Source organism: Lissotriton vulgaris, chromosome 2_2 (genome assembly GCF_964263255.1).
Source record: "Lissotriton vulgaris chromosome 2_2, aLisVul1.2, whole genome shotgun sequence".
Classification (NCBI taxonomy): domain Eukaryota; kingdom Metazoa; phylum Chordata; class Amphibia; order Caudata; family Salamandridae; genus Lissotriton; species Lissotriton vulgaris.
This window is the reverse complement of record NC_141688.1, coordinates 17,178,161-17,203,169: the sequence shown is the minus strand read 5'-3', so window position 1 is coordinate 17,203,169 and position 25,009 is coordinate 17,178,161. Positions and strand designations below refer to the sequence as shown.

General features: G+C 44.2%; 1 protein-coding gene across 3 annotated transcripts in view; it reads left to right on the top strand.

Annotated features, from left to right (window-relative positions):
* The first annotated feature begins 403 nt into the window (after positions 1-403).
* Positions 404-25,009, top strand: part of RBPMS2 (RNA binding protein, mRNA processing factor 2) — a 193,118-nt gene continuing 168,512 nt past the window's right edge. For 2 of the 3 annotated variants that reach the window (XM_086959191.1, XM_086959190.1), the window contains exon 1: positions 614-963. In XM_086959191.1, coding sequence (XP_086815317.1) covers positions 913-963 — 51 coding nt within the window. In that variant the 5' untranslated portion in view covers positions 614-912. Of the gene's footprint in view, positions 964-25,009 lie in introns of all 3 variants that reach the window. The other variant, XM_086959189.1, reaches the window with a different exon arrangement.

Here is a 25,009-nt window from a genome sequence, read left to right as displayed (position 1 = left end):
TAAATACCAACAACAAAGCTACAATGTACACAGCAAAGTAACTATCGTTTGTTTAATAACCGGACTCGATTCGTAATGGAGAGCGTTGGCCGGTGTATCTTTCAGATAGGTTGGAAGCCTAAATGTGGCGAAGCTGTTCATGAAGTAACATGTTATCAAACACAACAGCGTGTGACTGGGAACTTGCCTTTCGGGGTTTAATGTGGGGGCGGGTCACGGTGGGGAGGGGTCGTCTAGCCCTGCTGCTTTAAGAAAGTTCAATCATGCAAGTTCATCAAAGTTTAAAAAGTTTTCGTGGAAAAAAAAAGTTGCGGCCGCTTCCTGTGATTGGGCTGGAGGTTCCCAGGGAGACAGTGATGCAGTGGGGAGGGCCTGGATCCCAGCCCAGCTGAGCTGCATTTCCAACACAAGCGGCACATTTCCTTGCCCCTTCCTCCCTCTCTCTAATTGATGGTCAAATTGAAAAGCCTCAGAAACGAGACGCGGCTGCAGTCAGGACCTCCCCCCTCGTTGCTGATTAGCACCTTTTTTTCCTCTCCATTGGGGTTTCTGCCTCAGCCAACTCCATGTGAGCCCAGAGGGTATAAAGCAACCTCCCTCCCACTTCTCCTCTGCACCTTCACAGCGCACTTTCACACACTAAAAGCACGCACTTAACTTTTTCTTTTCCCCCCCTCCCCACCCTATTTCCAAAAAACGAAGGGAAAGGGGTAACGAAACAAGCCACCTCTTGGAGCAACACCCGGGGCACACTAAGTCTCACCGCACAATCTTCCCGCACACGTCTCACCGTGAAACCGACACTAGTCTGCATCTGCTGCCTCGAGGGGTGGGGAGACCACGGCACCGAAACTAAAGACGCGCCCGAGCACCGTGGGCACTGTGGAAGGAGCGGCCGCCGACCTCTGCACCATGAGCAGCCACAAGCAGGACGGGGAGCACCTGAACAGCGTCGAGGAGGAGGTGAGACGCCCTCGGGTGCTTGTGTGAGCTGCCGGGCCGTACTCTTTGACCCTCTGCTTTGAGCTCTTTTGTGGCCGGCGCGGCGCTATTTTACTAACTTGACGAGCTTTTCTGTGTTTAGAGCAGTGGGTGCAGAGCTGCCACTCTCTGTCATTGTTTTCCTGTCGGGGTCGGGTTTGCTTCCTCTTTCCTCCTGGAGCCCTTCGCCACTCAGTTTGCCTCCGTTCTTTCCATCGTGCACCTGTGCACGGTTGAGGTCGGGGCAAGGGACGCTCGTTCACCCCCCTCACCTGGCATGGGGGCAGCTCGGCCACTTCCCAGATGATAGGGGTGGTTTGTGTTCGCCGCCGGCCGTTCTTTACGCACAGCTGGCTTTAACTCTCGGCGCTCAGGTAGGAGCTGCACTTGTGTCCTCAGGCTGCCGACCTGCACCAGTCACGGCCAGGTGCCCCTGTTCTGTGACGGTTCTACGCAGTGGGACAATTACCCCATTCTGCTCTGTTTGAGTGTTCATCCAGTTAACTAGGGGTAGGAACACTGCAGTATTACGGGTGTGTTTGCTGGTGTCAATACACTAGTTGAGGACTGGGTGCTCGCCCCACGCTTGGTTTTCATGTAACTCCACCGCGTGCGCTGCTCTGTGGACCACTTTCTCAGTGGTCGTGTGCGGGGATAACTCCGTGATCAGATGGCAGCCTCTCATGAGGGCAGTTGGATGAATAAACCTGCGTGTTATTTTGGAGCGGTTACTTGTTTACTTCCTTAAACGTTGTGGTTTGGCCGGGTGGATGGAAGAGGCCATAGCTGTGTGCATTTAGCACCGTTAGTGTTGCTTCCTGCAGCGCTGTTTGTGCGTGGCCCGGTAAGAGGACCCGGTGATGGAACGCTCGCGCGCATCCGAGGGGCCGCGAGGCCACTCCTTGCTGAACTCGAGCCGGCAGCGCGCGCTGCGCACCAGGCACTAATGAGGGCGCAGCTGTGGGCGCTGGGGCCGGCTGAGCCTCTCGGCCCCTGTCAACCGGTGAGGCTCATCCTGCTGGGAACGGCCCTGCTCGGATACCACTTAGGCGAGCTGCAGCGAGGTCTTGCCTTCCAGCGCCGATAGCAAGGGCATGCCCTTCCCGCAGGTCACCGAGGCAGGAAGCCGCTGCCTGGCCAGCTCAGAGGCTAGCGCGCTCTCGTGGACGCCGTGCCCCGACACCTGAGCGGGTGGAGCTCTCGACACTCCTGTGCATCTCTGTCGGAATCGTCCACTCTTTAATGTGTCGTGTTGTGGTTATTTTGCTATGAGGTGCTTTAGTCGTGGGAGTCTGGTGGTGTGGGTTTACATTATCCGAGCCTCGACGGCCCCCACAGCGCATTTTCCATAAGAGATGACCTTTCGGCTCTAGAAGCCATGAACATTTCTTGGCAGGCGGGCGGCCCAGATGGGATCCGTCAGCTTTTGAGAGTTGTTTAGGGTTAAGGAGCAGGATGTTACTGGAATGTAAGGGAACTGCCAGTCCATCTACGGCGGTCGTGAAGCACATGGCTTTCTCGCTAGTCATTTTCCTTCTGCACGCTACTACCACCACCCCACTACTTATGACAAACACCAGAGTCTATTAATTAGACTTTACGTAAGGAAAACGTTGCCCTCCCTGCCCCAAGACCTGCAAAACGCAGAGTAGTTCTCAGTTCTCCAGGCTCCGAAATCTAACCAGTCAGCACACTCTCCAAGACACTTCACCCTAGAAAGAAGGTTAAAAGAGTACACACTGCTGGCAGCCAATTATGGGAGGGATCATATTAAACCGGACATAAAAGGCACGTGTATTACTTCTCTGCCAGTTGACACAACCTTAATGTTTATTTGTTTTCCCAAATGAGGATGCAAAGTGATTAACAGCCATTATTTTTTTTGTTCACTTTATTTGCTAACGCAATGCATATTAAGTTTTTTACAATTTGAATTGTTTTATTGTGGATTAAGACAACCACAATATTGAATATGCTGCCAGTTCATTAACCACACCATCGCAGATGAGGCTTCTCTAACATCACAAATTAAAAACATGGCTTGTCACTCCTCGCTGAAGACACGGTATCAAAGAGTTACTTAATCATCCTTCACACACGCAGAATAATTGTAAACCCGTGAAGCAAGTGTATGTGTGTATATAGCATAAAACCCCATTGCAACCAAACCTTTTACTAAGATTTGTTAGTGTTTTATCGCACGTACATCGGATCATATGAAGCTAACTGACCAGAACAATCTAAAAGAGATAGCAGATAAATGGAGTTATGGAGCTGGGTCAACAGAACCATAAGGTCTTCAAGTGTCTTTTTAAAATAAAGATGAGATGTGATAGACTTAACGAAAGACAATCCCACATCCTAGGTAGAAGAGACCTAGTACTTTTTAGCTTTCTCCACTTTGGGAAAGTTAAATAATCTGTGTTGTAACGGGGATTTGTGACCGGTTTATGCTGAGTAAAGCTTTAAACTAGGGGTGTACTTTCGATTACATTCTGAAGCTTGTTCTCGAGGCTACGGACTAAAAAAAAAAATCTTTTAAACCGGAAGCAAGTGCAACAGCTTCCTGGCTTCAGAAACGTGATATATTCAGTTAATATATAACCCTTAACAGCAACATTTTGTGTGCTTTTCAATTGTTTTAATAGCCCAACTAAGACCGAAATAAAGACTGCAGTAGTTCAGTTTTCACAACATATAGGCTGCTGTTGCGTGGGTGTGACATTATGTTGGCAGGTAGGACAGTATCTTCCTTAATTCATTTGTAGTAAAAACACTTTTACTTGCGCTTTAAAGGATACATTATGTAACTAGGTGCCCAATGAATGTTTTTCCTTTGAAGTAGGCTTTGGAATATTTCCCATGGAGCTAGGCCAATTTGATTCCTGACCTCTTCTGGTGTCTTTCCCTGACAACAAAATCCGTTTTGCTAGCGTTTAGTCGCAAAACATTATGCAACATCCAGTTTTGTACTGCCAAAATGCATTTACTGCTGTTTCTTTCCGGAAAATTAGCTGTAATCCACATACGAAATGACAACAGCGTAAACACCGTATCAAATGTATGTGGGGGCTGATGTCGATATTAAACAAAGTAGGAGACCGTATTGAGCTCTGGATTGCTCTACAACCATTTTCCTGGGGGCTACCTTGTGGGAGTTCAATGTAACTGGTTGTGACCATTCTGTAAGAAGAACCAGGCCAAGACGGATCCCTCCATCACAAGCTCTTTAAGGCACCCAAGCGGAATACTGTTCATGGTGTTTAAAACTACTTGTAGCTCTAACAATAGAGCGACCCAATCTGTTTCGTCTTCTAAACCTCATAATTAGTCCTTGTCTAGAGCTAGTGCAGATTCAGCCCCTCTACCGTGGTGAAAGTCAAAGGGCTAAAATGATCAAGATCACATCCTTCTCGGTTAATTGGCAACTGAGCTCTCATGGCATTAATAAGGGCTGGGAGAAGGGTTATTAGTCGTGCTTTCTTCCAGGTTAGGTTTAAGGTATTATGTAGCTTTACAACACCCTGTTTCCCTGTAAGACCGTGCTCTTAGCGGATTCACACTTTGCTGGTCCCTCAAGAGGCGTGGGAAGTACCTGAAGTGATGTCTAAAACATCACATCAGAAGACAAGGTGTGTGGATTAGAAGTAATTAACTTTTTAATTTTCATAGGTAGGCCTGCAGATGGATTCCACATTTGTTAACATACTGTTCGGGTATGCTTTTCCCACAGCCTGGACACAAAGGGGTGGGCAATTTTTTTTCTCCATGCTTACGGATCACGTCCACTTAGGTTATGAAAATGGTTGCATTAAGTGGGTGGCAAATAAATATTTGGTTCTTTTAGGATCTGATTTCTTGCCGTCAACTCCAGGAGTGCACCAATGGTTGCTTGAAGTGAGGCAAACTAACAATTTGTGCTTGTTCTAGCAGGATTTCCTCATTCCTACAGCTGCTGGAGTGAGCTGCGGTTGCTTGGAAGCAGCAGAGTTCGGGATATTTCATACTCTGGCTTATTAGGAACCAAATAGTATTTTGGTTTCAATAAAAGCTACTTTTGGTTCCTTAGCATGGTGGCGCCCTTGGCCTCAGTGTTTTTGCACTACTAAATTGCTTGTGCATGGGATAACTTGCAATGTAGCCAAAAGTGCTGAAGACAAACTTTTTTTTTTATTGAACAGGTGTTTAGTTGGTCTATGATGTAAAGCTATATACAATCGCAGCCTTGGGGGTGTGCACCCACCATGATGTGCTCGGTTCCTGAAATAAGTTAACAAACCGGGGCAGCCCTAAGAACTGAACCAGGGGCAAGCTTAATACTGGAATCCCAGCAAGGTTCAATTATAACTCTTAGAATAATGAGTAATACAAAATAACCTACCCAGAAAATAAATAAATTAAGCAAAAAGGAAAAAAAGAGAACTAACATAGTAAATCAATAAAAGGCGAATACTATTTGGACACACGATACCAATGTGTAAATTATTGTATTATATAGATGAAATCAAAAACAATCAAAAGACAATGGTGCTCATAGGTTTACACAAACAATACTGATAATGGTGCTCATAGGTTTACACAAACAATACTGATAATGGTGCTCATAGGTTTACACAAACAATACTGATAATGGTGCTCATAGGTTTACACAAACAATACTGGAAGTACAAATAGTGTAATCAAAGTGGCTGAAGAAAAAATGATTATACAAAAGAGGGGTTCCGAACAAAAGAAACACACAGCAAAAAATGTCACCTTCAAATAGGGCCACATGTAGGCATCAACGGGGTTTCAATCATAATCGATTTAGACGGTCATCAGGACAGAACGAACAATTGAGTGTCCAAGAAAATTCAATAAAACATCTGTATATAGGAATGGGTCCTGAGTAATATAATGAAACTCCAATCATAGGGGGTGCAAAACTTCACTGCACAATGGAGATGTCGCATTATCGAACATACTTTGTGACATATCATGGAAATTATGTGGATGTATGGCAAGCAGAGGGAATCGTTGAGGGTTTCCACCAAACAGCTAAACAATTGAATCCGCTGTTCCTTCAAATTAATCGAAAAGCCCCACTAGTTTGTGACAGTTCAAGGGACTCCTAGACGTATACCAGTCCAACAGGATCAGGAAAAAAATATACTGCCACCAAGCAACTTGTCAGAATTAACTGTTTTCCAATGTGGACAAAATCGTGAAAAGTCAGGTTGAGAACTGCAACATACAGACCATGCTGGTATTCAAGATCCCAGTCAGTAGATTCACCTAAACTCCCCCCTCGAATCGCCTGGCCACACCAGCATGCCGATGAGAACACCCGAATGCGAAGCCGAAATAAGGCGGCAAACGTGTTTTTGATATTTTCTCACAATTTGTGTGGGTTCTTACTGTTGCATTTTAGAAGCCAAAGAACTAGAACATTTGAGCCACTTTACCAAGTTGAGGGGTGAATATTCTCATGAAGCATGTCTTCACTTAAAGTGATCACACGTCATGGATTTGTCCACCATTTCTATGACTTCAGTTCAAACACTAAAGTTCTTGCTTAATTAAAGCCCACGTGCAGTTAAATTCATAATTAAAAATGCTGTTGGTGTCTGGCGATTTCAGGTGAACATAAACAGAAGCATACTTGCATCCCATAGAATCCTACTTATTCCAGTGCTTGGTTATTCGTTACTGTATTTCGGACTTCCATAAAAGCAAATACCTGCCCTGTAGTGGACTGAGGGCACTTGCAGTACAAACAAGTGGAGTGGTGTGCTATAATGTAGTAAGCAAGCAAGAACAAAGTGGTGAACTGGTTGATCATCTGGCAGGGATGGGCAACATCCAGAGTTACTGACCATCAAATGTCCCCAGTCTGATTTAAAAAGCCTTGAAGAGCGGGATTTCTGATGGTTGGTTGGGGCGTACCTTATTTTTCTGTTCAAGGAAGAGGGAATGGGGCTTGACTAGCGGTACAGGGTGTAGGATTTCACGTATTAATCAGTTTAGTGGATGCAATTATTTTGCATCCACTAACCTTGTGAAACAGTGAAGTTGGGAATGTTGCCAGACGATTCTTAGTTTGATGTGAAACTCTTGCCTGCATATATGTGGTATCCAATCTTAGGCTGTCTGCAAGAGCAGCAACGTAAGTGTTTAACAGTGGTGGTGACACATCTGATATTCCGTAGAGGAAAGGACCGGATGGTACATTGAGTGCGGGTCTGCAGAAGGTGTATTAGGACAAAGCTGTTCTACTGAAGCCAGTTGATTTAGTTTTTCAGTGAACACTTGCTGGTTAAATGTGGCTGAGATCTAAAAGGGTCTATCATAATTTGACTTAAAGCTGAAAAACTACCCTGCCTCCTCTGTTCAACTAGCCTGCATCCTCTGTCCAATCACCCAGTGCACACCTTTTACTAAATGGACACTTTCAGCTAGCACCCATGATGTTAATCATCTCTACTATGTGACTTCTGTTTTTCTTCGCCTTATCTCACCAACTCCCACTGCAAAAGGAGAATTGAAATATATTCCCTTTTTAAGAGCGCCAAATCATTTGCACTCCAGATTTGCTTGTTGTGTTCCATCTAAAAGCCATAGTATTATCTTCATTGGGCAACATGATCCCCTTTATAGTGCATGAGCTGTGTCTGCAGGAGATGCATTCACCCCTCTGAACCATCACCAACTGGCTAACATGGCGAGTTATTTTTTTAAAGGAAATTCAAATCACCTCTTCGGTAACAATCTCCAATAGCATCCAGTATGTCTTATTGTGACTCCTATTCTCCATTATCCCGAGGCCGCTGCCCAATAAAATTGTTGTCGTTTGTTTGGGACCCTTAGCTAGAAAACTCATCCTTGTTAACACCGCTTCTTTTGTTTGCCTGCCATCAAAGCCCACTCTTTTAGAGGACCAGGCAAGCTAAATACACCCCATGCCTCACGTTCAGCACCTACACCCGGAATGCCATGCATCCCAAAGTAAATGTATTTTACACTGCCTTTAGAAAGATCATGGACAGTGGAAGTTGTGCGGCTATACTACTTCTAGATCTGAGCGCGGCCTTTGACACCGTGAACCATTCTATTCTGATTCAGAGGCTAAGAGAAGTAGGTGTCACGGGCCAGGCGCTCAATTGGCTGTGCTCCTTCCTGTCCGATAGATCGTTTGCTGTGGTTGAGGATAATGTATCCTCCCCCCAAATGGGTCTACAATGTGGTGTTCCCCAGGGCTCCTCCCTCAGCCCAACCTTATTTAACATATACATGAGGCCATTGGCTGAGGTGGTACTGCCCTGGGGGGTCCAACTGGTGACATACGCAGACGATACCCAGCTCATCATCTCCCTGACCTCTCAAGCCGCCCCGTTTGCAAATCTTACCACCTGTCTGGATAAGATCTATGACTGGATGGATAAATCCTTCCTAAAGTTAAATGGCGCAAAAACGGAGGTGATGATGCTGGGATACAACCCACCCACCACGGTGGAAAGTTGGTGGCCTTCTATACTTGGCCAGTCTCCTCTACCAAAAGAAAAAATTAAAAGCTTGGGGGTCTGGCTAGACCCTGCTCTTAATTTTGCAGTACAGGCACGGAGGGTTGCAGGTACCTGCCTTGCCTACATCAGGCTACTGAGGAAAATTATTAGGCTTCTTCCCTTCGAAGCTAGGAAGATCCTGGTGCAAGCGTTGATCCTGACACGATTGGATTACGCCAACGCACTATATCTCGGTGCACCACTAGGGACAATCAAAACTTTACAGACAGTACAAAACTGTGCAGCACGATTGTTGCTGAATGTCCCGCGCAGATCATCCGTTAAGCCTGGTCTGCGCCAGCTTCACTGGTTACCAGTGAAACAGAGAGTGGAATTTAAAGCTCTGACTATGGTACATAAGGCAGTGAATAAAACTGGACCTGTGCTCATTCAATCCATGTTTTGCCTATATGCTCCCAAGCGGACCCTGAGATCCACCAACAAAAATCTGTTAGCGGTCCCCAAGACAAGGAGAGTGCGTACAGGAGGGAGACGTTTTTCCCTACATGCCACAAATCTTTGGAATTCGCTTCCTGAAGCAATTAGAATGGAAACAAATCATTTAAGATTCAGAAAATTGTTAAAGACCTTCCTGTTTGTCTGAATCTCGGAGTCTGAAAGAGTTAAAAGCGCTGGGATGCCCTCGGGTAGCCATGCGCTATACAAGTGCGTAATTCATTCATTCATTCATTTAGGTAACTACTTAATTTAACTACCATATAATTGCAATATCAGTGCTTATTTAAAAACAATGAGAATTTGTATTTATTTAGAAATATTTTGTTGGTGCAGAAAGAACTGCAAACTAGCTGACGTTATACGGTAAACTACAGATCTACATATTACCAGAAATGTAACTGCTTGTGCAATCGGAGATAAAGGTCTCAGATGTTTGAAATGCATTACTTGATGCATCGTATTTGCAGTACCTTGGTGTAGAACTATCACTTATCCAGCATTAACTCCCCCCCCCCCCCCCCAAACTGCTATAGAACTCCCACTCCTCTCCAGGAACTATTTTCTAAGACCACCCAGCTAGCAGCATATGGCTTTTTTATGCATAAAGCTCTCAAGTGTTCTCCAAGAATGGGTTCTATCTTAGTATTGCAATTATAAACCGTAATAACTGCTTATCTAAATTCTCGGCCTGTTTACACAATGGATGAAAATGTCTAAGCAAATACCTTGCCTTTTGCAACCACGATTTGAAGACTGCATTCGGAGCCCTTTTCCGTGCCTTGAATAGTACGTGCTGCTGTCCCAATCTTTTAAGTAGGATGAAGGTAGAAAGGTAGAAAAAATATAGGCCATTTGCCTTTTTATGTTACTAATGGTAAATTGTTCTGTGATTGCTTGTTAGGCCACCTTTTGGGTTAAGAATGGAATTTGTCCCACTATCTAACGTTTAAAAGAGAGCAGATTAAAATTAATACATATTAATGCTAGATTTAATTGTCAAAAAATATTTGTAAAAGACAAACGGCAAGTAGAATTTAATTATGGATTAAAAGTCCGCAGTGGATCGTAAGCATAATATAGCTGAGGGCAGTGCCAGCCCAGGTCAGCTGACTTAAATGCGAATCCCTTCCTATACTTTTCTGAGCAGCTTTATGCAACAAATTGGACTTAGTCATTTGCCAGATTTTACAGACCGCTCTGTATTTTAAAGCGTTATTTTGAATGTTTTTGCTTCCTTATATAAACATTGGCTCAATTCCTCCTGAGAAACTAATAAATCGAACGTCATTGACGTTTTGATGCGTGGACCATACAAGAAAAACTAACACTAATCATATGATCAATTTATCAATATTAGTTATTAGATCTTAATTGGAAGCAACAAACCTTTATTTTTTTTTTTTTTTTTTTACCCCCTCAAATTTTTAAATTAAACTCCTTTTGCAAAAGCGGTCCTGATAAGCCCCACCATATTGGTGCACATGATGCTGCGATGAAACCCTAGCACGTGATGGATTTTGAATTTTCTCTTCGGATATAGGAATCTCCATATTGACCCCGTATAAATAAAGTACAAACATTTCCAAGTGAAGAACTATTAAGGTGATAATTTTAGGACCAAATTAAGTCCAAGCATTCTTAATTCACTTTTTCATCAATCAGGCTGCAGGTGAACATGGATTGTATATAAGGTATTCCAATCTAAGATTGTAAATAAAGTCTTCCAATGTGTTTTTTTTAACTCTCAGAAAACCAAAAATAACGCTTTTAGCCATAAAGTTCCAATAGTTTTGGACTTCTCCTAGTTAGGTTCCCTAGTAACACAATATTTAAAAGGCTGTCCCTGTAGAATGCAACCACGTATTTGGGCAGTATTGTACGGTTTTATGTTTTTTGGGGAGCACAGGAGAGTAGTGCACACACTAAAGAGAACCTACAAGGCCAAATAAATCTGTCTGCTGGGCCTTTTTCAGTTGCGTGCCATTGAAAAAAGACTATCTGAAGATTTGAATTGTATTGTACCACTCATGAAATGACTGCTGCAATTTTAAATTGTTTCAATAGTTGCAATTGGATCCCTGTGTCTAAGAAAAAATTGAAAAATGCCCCTAAAGGCTTGTATTTCATAGTTTTCAAAAGAGTAGTAATCTATGCCTAGCTAGTTGTTAAAAATGTTAGAACAAATGTTTTGCTTTAAGGAGTATTTACTTTAAGTGAAACCCTAGTTGTTTGACCTAAAAGTCCCAATTATGAATTGAAAATGCAATTGTATATAAAAAGGTTAATTACGATGAAGGTTCAACACTTAAATTTGGATGTAGGGACTTGCCATTGCCGGTAAAACATGGGCTGATGGGACAGGGAGAATGCAGAGACTCCAGGTGGTTATTTGTGCAGAAAATAATTCAAAAAAAGGGGTGGTGATGAACAGTGTGTTTGAATTAAGCAGACCACTCTTACCCAGTCCAAAGATCAGGGCTTGATCCATCACCGTTTTTTAGCTCACTGCACCATCCCAGCTCAGAACCTGGCTACATGCAAATTAGTCTGTTCCTGTCCCAGTGCATGATGGGAACAGGGCAAACCAAACTACCAAGCCAATTCTTATACTGGGAAGGAAACAAGCTTCCGGGGACCGGTTTCTGGCATTTCAGCAGTCGTCGGCCCGGCTTGCATGAATCCTGATGGTGCAATGAGCAAGGGACTCACATCTGAGTATGCCCTTCCACGCTTATGGTGGACAAATCACCACCTCCTTTTATGAATCGAAAATAATTCAAGGCATTCCTAGGGTTCTCTTAGTTTGTTAAGCCCAATTTCACAACTTGTACAGTAGACTTCGATGCACTGACGAATGTACTTCCCTGCGAAATGGAAGACTAGTTTTAGAATTTCCTGAATTTCACATCTTCTTGAAGCCTAAATTCAGTTTTGCCTGTAACTGCTAGTTAATTATGTATGGCTTTAAAGCGTTTTAGTTTAAATGAAATCATTTAACAAAACTAACAAATCTAATCTTTAGTGTCGACCTCAATCTAAATTTCTCAGGAATAGCTTAACGTTTGCTCTTGAATATGTGCCCCATTTCAGTTTGCGTTTATTTCCAACCTGTTGTGTTGAACTAGGAGGATTTGTTAATCGCAAGACATTAACAGCTTGCAACAAATGCAGAGACTTTATATGGAAAGCTTAAACCACATAGAATGGAGTGCAGTGAGCACTTGCTCTGTCTAGCTTTGGGATTGTAGAATCTTGCAGCATAGGAGGATCACAGGCAGTAGGCATGAGTGTGGGCTCGATGTACGTTTAGTTTTCCCTAAATTAAAGTTTCAGTTGTCTTCAAATGAGCCCAACACGCTTACCCTTGGCTTTTGCAAAATTTAAAGGAAATGCCTCCTTATGTTGGAAAATAAGTCTGATTTTAGCCATGCCCAGATTTTCCTGATAGAGCTGTAGAATATGGAACCTCACTCAGTGTACGTTTTTGCATAGTGACTCCTGGGCTCTCAATCTGTATTATCTAGACATGACTAGGTCCTTGGCAGTGGAGGCATGAGCAGTAACACGTATCCTACCATACTACTTTGACTCCTGTGTTAACACCATAAGGTACTGGGAACGGGGTGATTGGGTAATTTTCCATTCCAGTAGGGCACCTTCTTACTAATGCCATTCTATAGAGCAAGAGCAATCGTAGTTTCATTGGTAGAACCTTTGAGTCCACCTTTACTTCTAAGCTATACAGTATTATGATAGGTCTTTGGTCAAATTACACCAGAAGCAACATCACCACGGTTTTGATTTGTTGGATATCTGCAACTTTAGCATTTCATCAAAGTGGATATTTATTTTTTAACTTTTTAAGGCGCACAGCTACCCACAGAGGGTTTCCCGGCGCCAATGGACAGATTAAAAGAAAAGAGAAAAAACACAAATCATTGCCGAAAGAGCAGTGTCTTGAGTCCTTTACGAAAGTTGAGATGGGTAGTTCCAGTTTTCAAAGCAGTGGGCAGGGTATTCCAAATCTTAGGGCCTTAGTCGGTGAACAAGCAACCGCCCATTTTCACCAACTTAAATGTAGGAATTACAAAATCACCTTTACAGGAGGATCAGAGAGAACGAATGGGGTGATGAGCATGAAAAAGTTCCTGTAGATATACAGGGACAGTACTCTGTTTAATCTTAAAAATATAGCAGGGGGCCTTAAACTTGATTCTGCCAGAGATCCTGAGCCAATGGAGGACTAGGAGTGACTGGAAAATGGAGACTCTCCGCGGAACATGGCATAGGAGTCGTGCAGCCGCATTCTGCACAACCTGACACTTTCTAAGAGTTGGTCAACTCCCAGATAAAGAACGTTGCCATAGTCCAGGCGTGAAACAACTAAAGGCCTGGACAACCGTCCTTTGTGTGGAAACGGAGCATCCAAAGAATTTTGTGAAGCCATCTTAAGATAGTAAAACATGTGGAGGCCACTTTCTCTACTTGCTGCCGCACAGAGAGATTCTCATCAATGAGATCCAAGGTTGCAAACCTAGGCAACAGGTTGGAGAAGAGAACCCATTTCTTGAGGGCAATGTTGGAGGCCCCATAAATTCTTGCCCTTGCCCAAGATGACCACCTCAGTCTTGTCCCCATTTAATTTCAGAAAGTTATTGCGCATCCATTCTGAGACTTTATTCAGTCCCTGTTTTTAAGTGCCGAGATGCTGCAATCTTCCACAGTAGAAAGAGAAAAAATCATTTGTAGATCTTCCGCATACAAAAATAGACCAGCTTTCTCCACAATAGTGGCCAGGGGGTCTAACATTGATATTAAAAAGTAAAGGACTCCAGATAGACCCCGGAGGCATTCCGTACACTGAGGAACACATTTTGGAAGAGGCTTTCGCAGAAAAGACCAGGAAAGTACAGCCATCAAGGAAGGAGGCTAGCCAGGCCAAAGCAGGCCCTCCACTCCCAAAGACCCGAGAGATGCGAGAAGAATGGAATGAGACACAGTATCAAAAGCCGCACTTAAATCAAGTAATAGGAGTGCAGATGTCTCTCCGCAGTCAATGCAATGACGTAGTCCCGGTGACTCCAAGAAGAGTTGTTTCAGTGGAGTAGTTGGCCCTAAAGCCTGATTGGGATAGATGTAAGAAACCCAGACTCTCCACAAAATGAGTTAACTGATTATTAATGTCTTTCCAAAATCTTGGAAAGTACGGGTAGCAGCAAGATGGGCCTATAATTTGATAATTTAGAAGAATCAGCTCCAGCCTTTTTTAGGAGTGGAATGATCATTGCATGTTTCCACTCGGGCGGAACAAAAGCATCTCTAAATGAAGTTAAGAAGCTCTTTTAAACATTAAGGGAGTGCGGGCGAAGTTGCCTTAATATTTTGATAGGCAAAGGGTCACTTGGAGAACCAGATTTGATACTTGCCAGGCAATCAAAAAAGGTTGTCGTCAAACGGTAGCCAGCCATCAAGTTTGGCTACAGAGTCAGGCACACTTGTATAAATGGAGTCCGGAATCAAAACAGATTCAGCGGGGGGAGAGGAACCCGTAGAACTATAGATGAGCTCAACCATCTCAATGAAGAACTCGGCAATTGTCGCATTGCGCCTCATAAAGAATCGGAGGGGTAGGGACAGTGTCGGAGCCTGTCAGCTTTTTAACAACTGAACGAGTACGCGAGCAATTTTGGGCCTGTGTAACAGTGTTGGCGATATAGGTGGCTCTGGACGATTTGTGATATTCTTTAATGGAGCTTTTGTAATTCGCTTTACGGGCAGGAGAGTAAGATCGCCTCAATTTCCTCTCAAAAACTTTACATTTAGATTTCATGGCTTTTAAGTTTTCCGAAAACCATGGGGCATGAGGACGGTGGGGCATAAAGTATTTGGCTACAAGGGGTAGGGAAGTATTAACAGCATCAGTAAGCCAGTTCGAAACCGCAGGATCGAGTAAGGGCAATGGCAAACTGGTGTCTGGCAAGTTCTTAGATAGGAGTGTGTTGAAAGCCTCAACGTTAAGTTTGCCCCAACGTCTGAAACTCTCATGCGAGTCTAAGCAGACCCTGTTCGCAGCCCCCGAATTTGTCAAATGGAATTGAACCGCAAAATGATCTGACCATTCCAAAGGGAGAGCAGAAGGACTACAGTCAAAGGGGAGAGTAGAGAGAATATGTTAAGCAAACGCCCTGCCGCATTTGTAGGTCCCGAATTGCATAAGAAAATATTGAGGGCCTCTAGTCTGACAAAAAAACGTTGCTGACATTACATTGGTAATTTTCTAGATGTAAGTTAAGGTCCCCAAGAATAGTGAAATTAGTGACTTTTAGCAAGAGGGGGACAATGGCATCTGGAAAGGAAGCAGCCCATGTGCCAGGATTTTTCGGGGGCAGTATATCAGGAGGCCAGACAAAGTCAGCTGAGGATTAACTGCAAGTTTGAACTGAGCAGCTTCACTTCCCTGGAGGGGCAGAGCTTCAAGTTTACAGCTATATATAGCTTTAAAAATTACTGGAATGCCTCCTCCTTTCCCTATATCTGTGATTTCTAACCATTACGCAATCAGAGGGAAGGGCCACAGCAACGTTGGGTCCTGAGCTGAAGTGCAGCCAGGTTTCAGTGAGACGCAAAGCATCAGGTTTCTCAGTGTTAAGAAAATTAAAAATGTTATCTATTTCGGGAGGGACCTACAAATAATACTCCAAAAACGGGAACAAAGGTGAGCAGGAGTCTGTATTTTATGGTTTGTTCTAATCTGGGGGCTTCCAAAATTCTTACTGTTAAGCATCCTTCCTAGCAAATATCCACAGTAAGGGCATTTAAAGCCATGCATGGGGAGGACACATGTCTTACATTTAAAGGACGGTCTGTGTCTAAGAAGCTTTAATTCAATAGCAGTGTAACTAATACGGTTGATGTTACTTACAGGATTTGCAGAATGTTGGGCAGAGTTGCTGGGTGTGGACGATCACAGACGGGCTTGCATCTGGCACGCCTCTGGCGCGCCCGCTGCGCACTAGCATCTGCCTGTTTAAATAGCAGCGCAGAACAACTAGTACGGCATCCAAAATGGGGCTCACTCGAAGCTCTGAAAGTGACAAGGGACTATCGGTGAGGTGCTAGCTGCCCAGAGACCACTAGGAGCAGAGTGCCAGTAAGAAAGCAGCGGCGAATAAAGCTAAAACCACAGAATTCAGACAAAGTAAGTATAAAAACAGAGGAGCTAGACGGTGTGCAAAAGGAGCAGAGTACTCCTGTATTTCATTTCAGAGTGCAAGTATGCGGAAATTAAAAACCAAACATTCGGGCCAAAGGCACAATCCGCAAGGAATCCAGTTGGACTCTAACCATGGATAGGCTATAATCTTTAAAGTAATGTCCTTGTCCACTTGAATATATGTACTTCATTTGTACACTAGAACATTCTTGACTGCAGATAAACCTCTTGCTCCTGAGTATTTGAGGTCCCACCCTGTGTCTTGTTTTTTTTGTTTTTTTGAGGCAATAATGTATAGCTTCAGCAAGATTTACATATCGTGCCACTGTGAATCTACTTTATAATTTCTTTACATATAAAATATTTGAGTGACTAAATATTCCATTTAGGTCTGGTTTGATGGCTTCTGTAGGAGTTGTACACAGCTGTACTATTTTTTTTAAGCGTACATAGAATTTATCAGTTTATGCTATATGATGTTGACCTTGTGCACTCTAGGAAGTGCTTTCGCTAGAACGTATAAGGGCCTGTTGGGCATCTGAAAAAAGTACATAATACTTATTCACCTTCAATTCTACTCTTCTATATATTGTATACAGAAGGCAATCCGTTGTTCCTACCCGCTCTTCCAATATTGTTAAAGCCAGTAATTGGGTCTCTACTATGATAAACATCATATGTGCATGGGCACCGCAGGCATTAAGGCCTTATTCCAACACTATCCTCCCTCGAGGAATCTCAGGTCAGCAAGCAAAAATCTCATGGTTGCTAGGTTAAAAAAGATGAGTTGGGACGGGAGAGATTTTTCAATTGCCGCTGCTAAATTGTGGAACTCTCTCCCTGATTATCTTTTGGGACAAAAATCTCATAAAATCTTTCGAAAGATTCTAAAAACATTGTTGTTCCCTGAGAAGGTGGATTGAGTGTGATCTTGTCTGCCTGCACATGTTTCTGCAATTAGCGCCTTGATGCCCATGGGATGTCTGCGCTTTAACCCTTTAAGTGCTGCCATTGGCCAACAGTCGCGAGCACTACCTTGCCAATGCTGCGCACGACCGTTGGCTGACGGGCCAGCATTCGTTCTCCGAACGTTCAGCACTGGGCGCTGAATGTTCGACGCTGCGAAGGTGTTAAAAGTCGCTCATTCATTCATGTTTGTATTTGCATGCGTTGGCTCACTAAAAAAACAGAATTGTCTTTTCCAATGTTTGTTTTATGATGAACTTCTCGTATCTTAACTTTTGAAACAATATGCAGCGATTTTTCACTAAACTTATTAAGTGCTGATTTGTAAAAGAAAGTGCCGGGCTGAAGCTGAGCTCAGGCCCTGGACCAACTAATAATAATAATCGACATTTGAAAAGCTCAATCACCCGCCGGGGATCCAACCGTGATTCCCAGATTCCGGAGTCAGTCGCCCTAGCCGCAGTGCCACACCTCTTCCTTTGGTGCGCAAAATACAAAGCATGTACAGTCTTCAATCCACCACATACATCTTTATTCTACTACAGGCTCTCCCTGCCCCTTTCTCACTCTTGCAGGCTACAGCTTTTCCGCTTTGTTGACGGTTCTGCAGTCTGTTCCTCCGTCTTTCCCATCTGTTTCTTTCTTGCGCGCTGTAAATTTCATGCGGCAAAATAAGTGCAGGTGCCCAGAAGGTCACTTTGGCTCAAAGTAGGCACGGAGTATTTGTTTTCAGAAATTCAAATGTATGTTTTTAATAACCCAAAAAGTTAAAGTTGCAGTTTTTTGCTCAGTTATTAATTAGACTTCCACCTCTTAGTAGCGGGACAAGAAAATGCTTATATAGTCTGTGTTGGGAACTCCATATTCAGGTTTGCTCCCCTACACTTGTTGCACGCAATCACCAGTTTTTTCCCGTGAAGGACAGTTCTTGTGTCTGGTCAACTGCAGAAGGGGTTCTGTCCAACTGGATTATTTGGTAACGTGCTTTTACTAATTTAAGTAACTGGGTAATGTCCTAATACCGTTCTAAATTAATCGGCTTCCCCGGCTTAACTGGGCACAAGCGGCTCCCCAGAGAATTGTTTGCGAAGTTCAAGTAGTGCCCGACATTTTAACACAACTTCCCGAACGAACTCGGACCAATTAAACACAAGTGGTTGAAACTGAAATTTTAAGATGTGGCAGAATCCGAAGTCCTATAGAATTTTAAAAACTGCTGTTTTACTCTGCATTACATATACATGGCTGCCAGAGGTCACTCTTGTGCTAAAATTGAAAACGGATTAACTGTGCCAGCAAGCGGTTCTGCCTCGGAGGCTTAGAGTTTAGGGAGTAGGTTAACATCCATTTTGCCACACTCCAGTCATTTAAATATTATTGCAGATCTTCTGGGGACTCTGTCACAGGTCCAAGGAGAGGACTGGGGAGGGTGCAGACCGGCCTCTTGCTAGAACGCTCTCAATTTCTTGCTGCTGGAAGTCACCGCTGGGCTCTCGTATACAACCCTCACCCAAAACAGCAGGGTTCTCTCCAGCTATGGGTCTCTGGAGGTCACACACAACTGGTGTAATGGAACCTATTCAGAGCAGTGACCATTACGCTAACCAGGTCTCCCTTGAAGAGCAGGCCGAGCGCCAGCACGTGAGGGGTTCAGTATGTACCCTCAGTAAAAATCATTTTTTCAGATTCTACAGGAATGTTAGACGGTGGTTAGGTGACTTAAGTTATCCAGTGCACTAGCCAGTGACTGGAATGCCCCATAGCCAGCTACGGACGGCTAGGTTCCTGCCAAAAAGCCAGACCTCCTATTGAACCATGTCCCTACCATCTTATGGCAGAAGGCTTTCAGGCAGCAGGACAACACACCCAGACTTGCCTATCAGTCTTTCACGCCTTGGGTCTCCATCAACCACGGGAAATCACATGTCCGTCCAGCACAACAAAATCTTTCTAGGGGCATTAATAGACTCTCCTCTGGTGAAGGTGTTTGTTTCGCAAGAGATCGCATCGTCAAGATGGTGGCTCTTCTACGCTCAAGAAGGTCCGCTTCTGTCCGGATGTTAAAATCTTTTCTGGGCATGGCATCCTCCTGCATTTAGATGATCCCCAATTGCAGGCTACACATGAGTCGTCCAAGAGGAGTTGAACAAACAATGGTGGCAAGTCTCAGGGTCGTTTAACGACAAAGTATGCCTGCCCACCCCCACCCCCCCCCACCCAAATTCAGGGCAAATTGGAATTGTGGGCTCACCTTCCAAACATCGCCATCGGATGGCCGTTCCAGGATACAGACCCCACACTTACCCTTACGACGGACCCTTCCTTAGAGGGTTGGGGTGCACACCTCGAAGGGTTGTCAGTCGAGGGCAAATGGACGGCAGATCAATGCACATGGCACATAAATCGCCTGGAACTCTTGGCTATCTTCCTTGCCCTAAAATCTTTCCGGCTGCTGGTGGAAGGGAAGTCGTTGCTGGTGCGTACGGACAACACCACCAGTATGCACTACCTCAACAAGCAAGGTGGTACGAGATCTCTTCTGCTATCCAGACAGGCACAACAGATCTGGGAATGGGTGATTCATCATAGTCCAGCTAACAGCAGTTCACATACCGGGTGCCTCCAACGCCCTTGCCGACTCTCTCAGCAGATCAGAGTATGTCTCACTTGTGGGGCCAGCCGGAGCTGGATCGGTTTGTGACTCCACTCAACCGCAAATGCCTACGCTTCGCAAGTTTGCATCCCCACAGCAGATCAAGTGGGAATGCGTTTTCGATCGACAGGTCAAAAGCATTTGCCTACGCTTTTCTGATGATCCCTCTGATTCCATGTCTATTTCACAAGATGAGACTTCAGTCGTGTCACATCCTGTTGATTGCTCCTAGGTGGCTGCGTCGCCCGTGGTTCACTGATCTTCTCCTGTTTTCCCAGTGCGATCCGATTCTTCTCCGTCCCCTGCTTAATCTTCTCACCATGAGCCAGGGCCAGATTTGCCATCCGGATCTGGCCTCGGTCCAGCTTCACGCTTGGAACCTGAGCACAATGAGTTTGCACATCTTAATATTGCTCCAGAGTGCAGAGATGTGCTTATAGCGATATAGTGACACATTGTTACTTTAATGTGGTAACTTTATTGTTCACACTGAGCGCGAACACATGCATCATAGTGAAATGTGATTATAGGAGACACATGAATGCAATTGCTTTAAAGTTTATTTTTTGCGCTAGTTAAAACACGATTCTTCACATTTATTGCTCATGTTGTTTTGTGTATTTCACGTTAATAACAAGCAGAGTCTGTCTTAACTCACTATGGTGAAAGGGCGTCACAAGTGTGTTTTATAAAATGGAAAGCAACGCAGGATCAGGCACTTGTGAACAAGGGAGTGATCCTGAAACGCGTTGAGTCTTCTTGCCAGACCTAATGCTTGAATAAATACAATTTTGCTGCAGTAATCTCTGGAGTGTCCGTGACTGCTGTTTTTTTCGTAAAGGAGAACCGCTGTGGCGTGTATATGTATGTTACTACTATTTTATGTACCGTGGGGCTCCCACTTTGACAGAATTATTCAAGCATGTGAATCTATGAAAGACACCAACACTGGAGAACCACAGTTTACAGGTAAGTAACTTATGTTCGTTCTCGGGGGGTGGGGCGGGCTAGAATGACTCGTATTTTTGCTGGTGTTAGATGCTTTGGGCACTGTGCCACTACTATCCAGTGCCACAGTGGAAGTGCTCCCTTTTTTAAATTGATGTACTAATCAATGGATCCATGTTTGGCTATTTAGTCAGATACTAGTCTAGTGCACTGAGTGTGCCCAGGGCGTGTAAATCCAAATGCTGCCAGTGGGCCTGCAGCACTGGTTGTGCCACCCACAGAAGCAGCCTTGTAAAATGTGTCTAAGGTCTGCCATTGCAGAGCCTGCATGCAGACTAGTACTGTCATGCTGACTGGGAAAGTGCATCCACTTGCCAGTCTCTAAACCTTCCATTTTCTTAATCAGTCACCCCTATGGTAGGCCCAAGGGCAGGGTGCATTGTAAGTAAAAGGTAGGACAAGCCCTGATGTGTGTGGCATGTCCTAATAGTGAAATACAGCCATGTTTGTTTTTCACTATTGCAAGGCTACCTGTTCTCCATAGGCCAGAATGGGCTGTTTGAGTTACTAAATTTTATCCTAACTGTCTCAGAGAACGTGGTAGAAATTAGAGTTTAGTATGCCTGAACTCAGAATGATAAAATACATCTTTTAGTAAAGTTTATTTAAATATTCTGTTTGCTAATACCACTTTTAGAAAGTAGGTATTTGCTTGTCTAACCATTCAAAGATGATTCTGCTAGTTTGTTTATTCCTATTTCTGATTTTGTGAGTGACAGGGCTGGGGAATTCCTGGAGACAGGCGGAGTCACCCAGTGGTGAATAGAGAGATCTGCATCTAGATGGGAGGGAGGAGTTGCACCTGAACCTTGAAAAGGGCTGTGCCTGCCTTCTACAATGCTGGCTCCACCCCCTGGGGAGTGGCTGATGTCTCTGCCCTGCACACTAAAAATAAGAGGTCCTGTAAACAAAGTGCTCCAGAACTGTACTTTCTTTCCACAATGCTGGCTCCACCTCCTGTGGGGCGTCTGATGTGCTTACCCTGCACTGTGGAGAAGTCTGGTAAACAGAGTGCTTCAGAACTGGTTTGGATTGGGCAAAGGCCCCTCTCCCCTCTGAGAACAAAGGATTTTGGGGTATAAATATTGAGACCCTGATCCCATGAAATTAGATCACTTTGGACTACAAGAAGAAACCTTTACTGAGGAGAGGAACCTGAAGAAACTGAGGAGACTATTCCCAAGCTGAAGTGCTGCTTGGGGGATTGGCCTGCAGTGGTTGCCTTGCTGCCAAAGGAAGGAGAAAGAAACTTTGTGTACTCTTCTTCAACTTGTGAAGGATCTCAAAGGACTTGGAAAAGAGCTTGCCTCCTGCTGTTGTCTCAGGGACAACAGACTTCAGCTCCCCAGAGTTCTTTAGAAGTGTCTGCTGCTGTTTTGGGCCTTCTGAGGGACTGCGTGTCCCAAGGAGCTGGAAGCGCGACAACGAGAAGCGTGTCGCTGTGCCTGCCGTCGGAACTCTGAAGGAGGGTGTCGCTGCTGGAACTGTAGCACTGCACCACATCGGAGAGAAGCGCGCCGCTGCTGCCGCCGTCGCAACTACGAAGGAGGGTGTCGCCGCTGGAACTGTCGCATTGCACCACATCGACTAAGAGCACCCTGCATCCCTGAGAAGCGTGCTGCAATCGGAGCTGCAGCAGTCATCTTGGATGTCACCGCTGTAGTTGTCGCATTGAGCAGAAGCTGCACGCATCGTGGGAGAAGAGCGTCGCCGCTGGATCTGTTGTCGTCCCATCTTAAAGGTGTTGCCGCTGCAGTCCACACATCGAACCAAGAACTTTTCGCATCCCCGAGAAGCGTGCCGCATCTGGAAGATCTTCACGTCTTTATTTCTTTATAACTGAACTTTGCCGCATTTCCCATCGCTGCGACATTGCTTGTCGTGTAAGCGCAACGCAACTTAAGGTACATTGACGCAGAATGTTGCATCTTAGAACTGAACCGAGCTAAGCTTAAATCTACAATCTTAAAGTAATCAGTATTTTTGTCGTTATGGACTTGTGGTAACTCTAAAGTCTACTTATTTGATATAAAACCTGTGTTGTGTCCATTTGTAGTGTCTCTGGGTTACTGTATGTGGTCACAACTGATTAACTTACAACGCCTCTGAAATAAGACTTGACTGCTCGCGCCACGCAACCTAGAGGGTGAGCAGGGGTTATTTTAGGAGTGTACTAAGAGTCCGGACTAGAAGAGAGGGGTCCCTATTTGTCACAAGTGCCTACCTGTGCCAACTAGAGACCCCCAAATCTAACACCTGTGTTGACGACAATATACAGGTATTTTGATGCATGGAATTAGATTACCCTAATAGGGAGGGGTGTAAGTGTTTAGTTCTCGGGGGTTAGCATATGAACCATGAGATCATCCAAGGAGAGGGTTGTTTATTTTTATTCAACTTAACTGAAAGGCAGATGGCTGACTTGTAGGGAAAGCATACACCTAATAGTAGTTTAGACTAGAGTCTGCAGGGATAAGACTATGATACAGTGTATTTGCCAAATTGGTTTTTGAAGATTGTCAAAGTTATCGTCCAATTGTTTTTTTAAAGCATTATTACAAAGGAAGCAACTGGAGTTATTTTAAAAGCTTATGTTAAACCAATAGACCTTTGTCTGGTTTATTACTGTGGTGAAGCATGTAGATATTTGTAGATTGAATTTAGTGACTGGTTAGTAGGCGAGGGTTCTTGAGCGGGTGAACCCTCAGAATAGCCTTTGGGGTGTGAGGGGGTGTTAGATGTGCTCCCTAATATTTTTTAAACCCACTCAGACATTTTATTTCCCCAACTGCAATTTTCTACATAGTTGTAATTCTATATGTAGTATTTAGCTGTGTATATTAAAGTAATCTTTAAATCTGGTTTGACTCCTTTGACTGTCTGCCAGTCTAGTAATCCAAATGAATAAATTCATATACGGCTGGCGAGGTCAACCACAAAACCGGAGTCCATTTATTTTTTCTTATTACCTATGTAGCATTAGGCAATGGATTACCCCACTCCTGCTGCTGACTATATTGCAGAGAGTGACAGCTGTTTGCCTCATTAAGTGGACATTCATATGAAACCGTATTAGGCAGATCTAGTTAGTCCGTCCTTTTGCTTGCCACTTACTCTGTTTATAGGTCTCCATTCACTTTGTGCTCTCCACAGCTCATTAGATGGTGCTCCCAATCCAGTCGATTGCTGCTCATTTTATTTGGCGGTTTCTTCATTTCATGTAGCCAGTGCCTATAAACCTGGCTTCCCTTTTGGAATGTTAATGACCATAGCGCATCATTGTTTTACTGTTCCAAGATGACACGTTTAGGAGCAACACATGACTTCTTGTACCAGTTAAACAATGAAACCTGCTTGCTGGGACACCTTAGGAGACTTGCAGATTTAGATGGACACAGCTAAATGTTAGTCACAATGTGTTGTAGACAGTTTGTGGGGAGAACAATGGTTTGTCTGCTTTAGTTTGTAGAACTCCATTGAATCCTCATATTTTCTTGATTTACTTGACTTAAGAAATAAACTATGGTAGCACTGGATTTGACGGGTGGGAAACTTTATTAAATCATCTCAGCAGCCTCTGAAGCAAGCACACGTCCCTGATGCAGTTTCTAGGATTTTCTAGAAATGCTATATTTGGCGTTGCTTGGGCCGATCTTGCAAACCAAGTCTTTAAGGGTGCACCTGTGGGTGAAGGCAGTAGGATGAGAAGTTAGAGTTGGAAATTAATTTGTTTTAGCCGCCATTTGCTATTGTTTTTCGAGACTTCTCCAGGGCCAGTGGGACAAAATGACATGGTTTCTCATCGATTCAGTTATTGGGGTTGGGGGGGGGGGGGGGGGGAAAGGGGTAAGTGTTATAGTGGTGGCGAGTTTTGGAGGTATCTTCAGCAAGTCTACCCGTTATGAGCCTATGCGAAAACTGCTTGGTCTACATAGCAAATGCCCTTGATTTGACCAGAGTTTTTTTGCATATTGATGTGGTGGTCTCCCTGCTGGTTGTAAGAGGAGCGTGTGCGCTTTATTCACACATTTCAGATTTTCAGACTTGATAAAATGTCATTTGTGCTTGGCTGAACAAAATTACTTCAGTCTCGAGGCAAGTCTTGTACGTATAATTTGTAAAGTATTGCATGGATTGAAGTAGAAAGTAAAAACGGCAATTGTGGGAAGTAAGTCTTATCCTTCTGTG